This window comes from Lipophrys pholis, assembly GCF_963383615.2.
Source record: "Lipophrys pholis genome assembly, chromosome: 16".
Classification (NCBI taxonomy): Eukaryota; Metazoa; Chordata; class Actinopteri; order Blenniiformes; family Blenniidae; genus Lipophrys; species Lipophrys pholis.
The window spans coordinates 17,806,294-17,814,038 of NC_137634.1; the positions used below are offsets into that span (position 1 = coordinate 17,806,294).

The 7,745-nt window shown below is 41.8% G+C and overlaps 1 protein-coding gene across 1 annotated transcript; it reads left to right on the forward strand.

Annotated features, from left to right (window-relative positions):
- Positions 1-584: 584 nt before the first annotated feature.
- LOC308121873 (sodium-dependent phosphate transport protein 2A-like) lies at positions 585-4,362 on the forward strand (the record flags this gene model as incomplete). Its single annotated transcript, XM_080483399.1, has 12 exons — positions 585-720; positions 826-969; positions 1,065-1,176; positions 1,379-1,574; positions 1,832-1,933; positions 2,150-2,201; positions 2,473-2,640; positions 2,804-2,920; positions 3,226-3,350; positions 3,476-3,588; positions 3,697-3,980; positions 4,097-4,362. 12 exons carry the CDS (start codon positions 585-587, stop codon positions 4,360-4,362), a joined length of 1,815 nt encoding a protein of 604 aa, XP_080339525.1.
- Between the last annotated feature and the right edge of the window lie 3,383 nt (positions 4,363-7,745).

Consider the following 7,745-nt stretch of genomic DNA (forward strand, 5'->3'; position numbering starts at 1 on the left):
TGGTGAAATAAATCGTTTCTATACTGAGATGCTGTTTATACTTACACATATTTGTAAATGAAGCTCAAAGGTAGTTAACAAAGACATGAAGAAGGAGGGGAGTTTTAGCTTATTATCAGTTAACAAAGTTAATCAATACTTTGCAGGAGCGCCTACCTTTTCTTTCCCACCACTGTGCTCTTCTTTCCTTCTCCTCTTTTCCTTTAGTCTCTCTTTTTTGCCCTCTTATTTCATTCAAAGCATCTACTTTCTGAATCAAAGGCACCATAACAACAATTCCTCAGGTATGTAAAGAATATCCATTCAGCAAACTACTGCTATGTGTCTATAATGGGATGGAGTCAATGTGCAATTCAGTTTTGTTTGCGGGGGGGGGGGACTCAAGAAAAACTAAAATAACACCAGAATGTACGTGAGAAATAAGAATTGTCACGATGTCATGTTTTTGTGTGGTAATCATTGTGGCATGAGTACGAATCGCTGAAATCGTAGACCATACTCACTTGAACACTATCTCATGCCATTCCTAGAGATACTGACCAGTATTATTTTTGCTCCATAATGATGACATCCAAGACCTGATGATGGAAAGCCTCTCCAGAGCAAAGCGAGCGAGTGTGATTGTTTCCACCTTCAGCAAAATCCCCTTTCTCTTCCTGCTCCTGTACCTCTTCGTGTGTTCCCTTGACATTTTGAGCTCATCATTTCAACTTGCTGGAGGTAAGCACAGACAGGTCATTCCTTTATTTAAGACGTTTAGTCCTTTTAAAAAGCTTCCCTATTCAAATGTCTCTCTCTCTCTCTCTCGTTCTGGTCTTCTTGCAGGGAGGGTGGCTGGCGATATCTTTCAGGAAAATGCTATCTTTTCTAATCCAGTGGCAGGGCTGGTGGTGGGAATACTGGTCACGGTGTTAGTCCAGAGCTCTTCAACCTCCACCTCTATCATAGTCAGCCTGGTTTCCTCGGGCTGTGAGTTCACACTTTAACAAGTAATGAGCTTGTGGTCCGATTGAGAAGGCGTTGAGTTAAAGTCACAGCTTTGGCAAACTTTTTTTCTTCTACAGTGCTGGAGGTGCAGTCTGCTGTTCCTATCATCATGGGCTCCAACATTGGAACATCTGTCACTAATACCATTGTTGCTCTAATGCAGGCTGGGGAGAGAGAGGAGTTTAAAAGGTGTGTGTGTGTGTGTGTGTGTGTGTGTGTGTGTGTGTGTGTGTGTGTGTGTGTGTGTGTGTGTGTGTGCGTGTGCGTGTGCGTGTGCGTGTGTGTGAGAGCCCTCATCCAAATGATCTTCATCAGTACGGCTGTTCCCTTTGGCTGGCTGGAATGTTTATTATGACTATAGATGCATGCATATGTATCGCACGTCCGTCAGGGCATTTGCTGGAGCGACTGTCCACGACTGCTTCAACTGGCTGTCGGTGTTGGTGCTTCTCCCTCTGGAAGTAGCGAGTGGCCTGCTGAGGCGACTCTCGCAGGCTGTTGTTGACACTCTGCAGCTCAGCGGCGGAGGAGAAGCTCCTGAACTCCTTAAAGTCATCACTAAGCCACTGACTACACTGATCATCCAGGTAGTGTGTCAGTACTGCAGTGGGTTTGTCCTCTTACTTAAAAAGAGGCAGAGGCAAGTAAGGTGGAGCGCAGCGTCACTGGACGCATTTGAAGAACAGCGCCCTCTGCTGTATTGAATTAATAGTGATGACAAAGAGTTATACCTCATAATCCATCCATAACTTTGCACTCAAAAGCTGATGACCTAAATATACTATAATATATTACCGGCCTTGTAGAAAACATTGTAATGCTGTTTTTGTCTTTGCGTGTGCAGCTGGATCAGTCGGTCATCACGGCCATCGCCACCGGAGACCAGACAGTGAGCAATCAGAGTCTGGTAAAGCGATGGTGTCTCACCACAGCAATCACAATAAAGGTACACAATCAATTTGTCGTCTGTTAGAGTGTCTGTATGCCGACTAGAATGTGTGTCCTGTTTGTTATAGTGGTCAAAAGAAATAGCAAATTTTAGAATTGTAAAAGCGAGGCATGGATCACTGTTATGCTACTAGTTAAAGTTACTGTTTATATATTGTATGCTAATAAATGCCTTGAATTAATCTCTTTGCCTCTTGTTTGTTCCTGTTGACAGGATAATGAAACCTCTTGGCCATCTCGCAACCTTTCACAACAAACACAGAAATGTAAGACTTCCTGTCAAATTTTCTTCTTTCTTTCTTTTTTTTATGTTTTTCCTGATTTCAGATTCCTACACCTTCACTGCAGAATCAACTTCATTTCTAATCAACTGTTTCAATTCAATCATATATTAATTGTGCATATTCAAGGTACATAAAATCAAAACATTTTACAATGAATCCAGGTTTTTGTAATCATCGTCATAGTTTTGCGTCTTCCTGATACGGTCTGCTTCTCCACAGTGCTATGACATCATGTTGCTCTTCTCCTGCACAGGTGGACACCTCTTTGTGAACTGCTCTTTGTCGGACTCGGCCATCGGCCTGACCCTGCTGGCATGCTCCCTGCTGGTCCTGTGCAGCTGCCTCATACTGCTGGTGAAACTGCTCAACTCCCTGCTGAAGGGGCGGGTGGCCGGCGCGATAAACAAAGTCATAAACACAGGTAACATCAGAACACAGCACAATTAATTCGAAATATGCAAACAGCAGTGTGTTGTTTTGTGCAACAACAATACACTAAAGCCTCCAGTCAATTACAGTACTCGCTTCCTCTGATTTCAGCTGGCCATAAAAGGTTTTTTTGTGATTCCTCTCTTGTCCCGCAGACTTCCCTCACCCCTTCACTTGGCTGGCAGGTTATCTGGCCCTGTTCGTGGGAGCGGGCATGACTTTTCTGGTTCAGAGTAGCTCCGTCTTCACGTCTTCCATCACCCCCCTCATCGGTAAAACTGCGCATTCTCAAAGCACAAACATGATGTACGAGATCTCTTTGTTCACCGTTGAATCTAACCTGGGCAAGTTTGTTAAACAATGTTGAGTCCTTTCGTCTGGAAATGTTTACAGCCTGAATCAAGCCCTGACCCAATGAGTTACCGCCTCAGGGGGTTTTCCCGCTTTACTTTCTTGGTTAAGCATTAACTGGACTGGTATGGCTCCCGGTGGAGGATGTTTGCAGAAAAATGTTCCCTCTGTTGAATTCTTCACCTCCAGTTAACAGTACGTATCTATATTCTGTATATTATATTAGGTATGGGTGTGATCAGTATTGAAAGAGCCTACCCTTTAACGTTGGGGTCCAACCTGGGGACGACTACGACGGCGACCCTTGCAGCGCTGGCTAGTCCAGGTGATAAACTTGCTGCGGCCACGCAGGTATACATACAAAGCGCAAAATTAAGACGTCTACCTCCTTGTATTTTCACACAACAAATGCTGTTATTTACTTTATAATCCACCCAAGTCGGACGCTAGTTTCCTTCTGTGTCCTTTCCTTTCAGGTTGCTTTATGTCATTTTTTCTTCAACCTTGTTGGCATCCTGCTGTGGTACCCCATCCCGGCTGCCCGCCTACCCATACGTATGGCCCGCGCTCTCGGGAGCCACACTGCCAGGTATAGCAATTGAAAGTAGTGAGATGGAATTACTTTAGAATTAAAAAAAAAATGTAAATAAAGAATAGCAATAATGAAATAACAGACACACCGACGGTGTGCATGCAGGTACCGCTGGTTTGCAGTCTTCTACCTCCTCCTCTGCTTCCTGCTCCTCCCGACCCTGGTGTTCGCTCTCTCCGTGGCTGGGTGGGAGGTGATGGCTGGGATTGGGGTGCCGGTCATTGTGGTGATGATATGTGTCGCGACGGTGAACATCCTGCAGGTGCACAAACCCCACTATTTGCCGCTCGGACTTCGGAACTGGGACTTTCTTCCGGCGTGGATGACTTCATTGCAGCCCCTGGATGACTTGATCACCAAGATGACCCTATGTTGCAGAAAAGACAGGGGTAAATATATATATTATTTCAAAAAAAAAAAATTGATATTTGAATTTCGTGCAGTTTTACAGGCGATGTCGCAAAGACGTTCCATATAAACACTGGATCCTTTTCCTATTTTCTAGGCAGAAAACCTAACCTGGATGGTATCACTGTTCACCCTGGGAGAAAAGGAAAGAAGACACGGAAGCCGAACAATCGAGACAAAGAATCCGAGGAGAGCTGTACCAATCGAAGTGATTTGGACGGCGCTGGATGTTGTGATCACGAGGGAAGCCGCGCGAGCAAAACAGGCACCATCTCCTCAGAGTGCAGTGTGTTTGAAATGACGCTGTGGTCCATTACAGGAAATGCAAACGCCAGCGCTCGGCTGCAGACCACTCGTTTATAATGCCGCGAGACATCCAAAAGCAAAACGGTCACAAAAGGAACTTTGAATACATCAAAAAAGTGCTTTCAACTCAGGAAGTTCGCCGGTTTTGATTGTGCAGCTTTGATGAAATCTAAAACCCGCAAGATCTCAGACCAACAGAGCAAACAAGTCTCTACATTGGTGCTACCAGGCGGCTTAAAATAGCTGGAGAGCAGATGAAGGACCGAGGCGTGGGAGAGCGACTCACATCACAAAGTTGACAGACTTACATGACATCCGTGGTGCTAAACTTACACTAAACTCACTTCAGCAAAAAAACAAAAAACAAATGTGTTACCAGAAATTCTCACATCTCTTCACTTCAGCTTAACCAGTAAAACAGCCTGCATGCTGCACAGAGAAACCGCAGTGCAAAAGGCATGGTGCGACTGAAATGCTTCCCCGACAAGGACGTACAGATCATTTCACCTTTCTCATTTCCAAATGTAACTTCTTTTTTTTTTTTTTGTCTTTGGGTTGAATGTAAGACTTTATTCTTCTCATTGTACAGAGAGATAATTAACCCACAGCGGTTATATTTTGAATAACATATTCCCAGAAGACTCTGTTAATGCTGAAACAGGGCTTGACAATGATTTTCAGGAGCGCTTCTCGTGAACTCAACAAACTTTGTTCACGTGCAGTGCGAATTGAGGCAGAAAGAGCAAAAATAAAATCATGTAATATCTGATCCCAATTGTTGTTCAAATGCAATGTGACGTGCCTCAGTGAGGAACGTGGAAATGATTTAAGCTTCAGTGTGTGTGTGTGTGTGTGTGTGTGCGGTCGCAGTGTTCTTGAGACACTGTTTTACTTCAGTTTCAAATCCAGCACAGTGGAAACAAATTCAGACAACAGACATTTTGTTTGCAGTGCTTGTGCTGTGTGTTTGGAAAGGGAAGTGAATGGCGTCACATATGCGGCTGATGTTACATGAGGAGAAAAATGATTTTCAGTCTCATGAACCAATGCTAGAAACACTTATCATGAATGATGGGATGATTATCCCTCTTCTTTGAGTGGGGGAGTTTGCCTTTTCTTTCCTTATCGGTTTGTTACGACGTGCTGTAGTGGGATCGTTATGTCAGGAACTGGAAAAAAGCCCCAGATTTATTTGTTTCTTTCATCTGCTAGTGAATGTGGCACTCGCATTGACGAGAGAACGACAAACTGACAGAACGTTGCAGACCTTTGCGCCACAACCTCTTCACATTAAAAGCTGTTCCCCTTCCCTCCTGCCACTTACCAATAAACATTTTCTCAGCGTGTTTTGTTTTTTTCCGACAGCCTGGGTAATGTCTCATCTTGATGTTTTAGTTCCTCACTGGTGAATCGTGACACGTTTTGCACAAGGGTCTCGATGTGAAAGAACTCTGTCTGTAACTCGATAGTTCGATGAACGATGCAACAGAAAAGTTGTGCCACGGTTTTGAGAACAGCAGCACCTTGCTTCTCGACAAACTGAGGGGCACCAGAGGGGGGCCAGCCTACAAAGCCGGCCCTGCTGTTGGTCGTCATGTTCAGTCTCAAACAGGCGCCCAAGCACAGTGGATGTGGTGAGTGATGAGCAGCGACCATGCGCTTCATTTGTCATGATGGTACCATTTGCATAGATTCTGTATAAACCTCTCGATTCTGACATCCATTTAACAATTTGGAATTGATATGAAATGAACTTTTATTTGGTCTGGAAAACGGGTAAATCACTGGATTGATCGTAAAATATGATCACATGTTAATATCTAGAATATATGTGTTACAGAAACAATGAATTTCGTCTGTATGGTTGCGACAGTCCTGGCAACAATGGTTGTGACAACAGGTAATCTCTTCTTTTATTTTGATCTTTTTTTTTTTTACCACGAGAGGACATGAAGATGATATTTAAAGAGTTTAGATGCTATAGATTCTTTATTATTCTTTAGAATGTTATTCTTTAGATGATTTAGATTTAGATTTCTTATTAGATTATTTAGGTCCTTCAGTAGAAAGTACTTGAATGTTGAATAACTGTGTAGTGGTTTGCACTTGCACCTCGTGGTGAGAAGACACGTTTTATTCTCGGCTTGTGTGTCTTTCTATGCGTAATTTTCTCACATGCCGCAAACACCTGCATTTGAGGCTGCTCGCTGATTAAACGTTGCATATGAGCCTACCTGGTTCTGTCTTTTACTGCACTCCCATAATAATATTCGTTTTCTTCTTTTCTTACAGCTCCTTTTGAATGCAATTTGTCTGAAGCCAATGAAACTCATCTGTGTCGTGGGGAAGAAGGAGCACCGGTGATATTCCATCTGTCGAAAGTAGCCACATCTGAGATCCGCCTGGTAAAAGATGACCAATACCTGGTTTTAACAAGAGAGATCTCCGGGGCAGTGAAAACAGAAGAGGGCTATAACTTTGAACGCATTGACATGGGAACATTCAACCTGATCAACAGCTGGAAAAATTACTCTGGAGATTACAAGATGGAAGAATTCAACTCTGATGGAAAGTTACTGAAGAAAATCACTATGAGATTGGAAATATATGGTATGGATCTTTATTTTGTTAATGAACTAAAGAATGCAACCTTTGATCTCCTTTTTTTTTTTTTTTATAATTCTATTACGAAGTATTTTATACATTTCTCAACTAAACAAATGAGGATTATTTTGCCAAATATTTAAAAAGTATCTTAATGAAAACATACAATTTTGTAAGAATTAATTTAACAAGACAGAAAACTGTCATTACATGATTTGGGCTCAATTACAAGCGTGCATCAAATAATAGAAGAAATCGTAAGTCATCAATTTCAGGAATAATACATTTCATGATTATTGATCAGACAATTAAAATAGAAGTAAAAGCCTTTCCGGTGTGGACGACCCCCAAATGTGGCTGTTTCCTCACCTTAGTCCTCAGTGCCCTGTCATGTCTTTATACTACCAGGCATGTCTGCATATATGTGTGTGAGTGTGAATGTGTGTGTGTGTGTGTGTGTGTGTACATTTGTTTTCCTATTATGCGTCTAGCTTTGCATTGTTTTTAAATCATGTTAAGCACTTTGTATTACATTTATTGTATAAAAAGTGCGATATAAATAAAGTTGATTTATTGATAAACTTTAAAGTTGGTAATTAATGCAATATATTGAAGAAAGCTTTTGGTTTGAGTAATTATATAATTATCAAGAAATTGACACACTTCCACACTGCACTTCTGGCAATATATATATTATTTTGTATATTTTCTGCGCAAAATTGACAATCTCTGGTATAGTTTAAATAATTACCAACATTATCATGCATTATCATGCATTATATATATATATATATATATATATATATATATATATATATATATATATACTTTTTTTA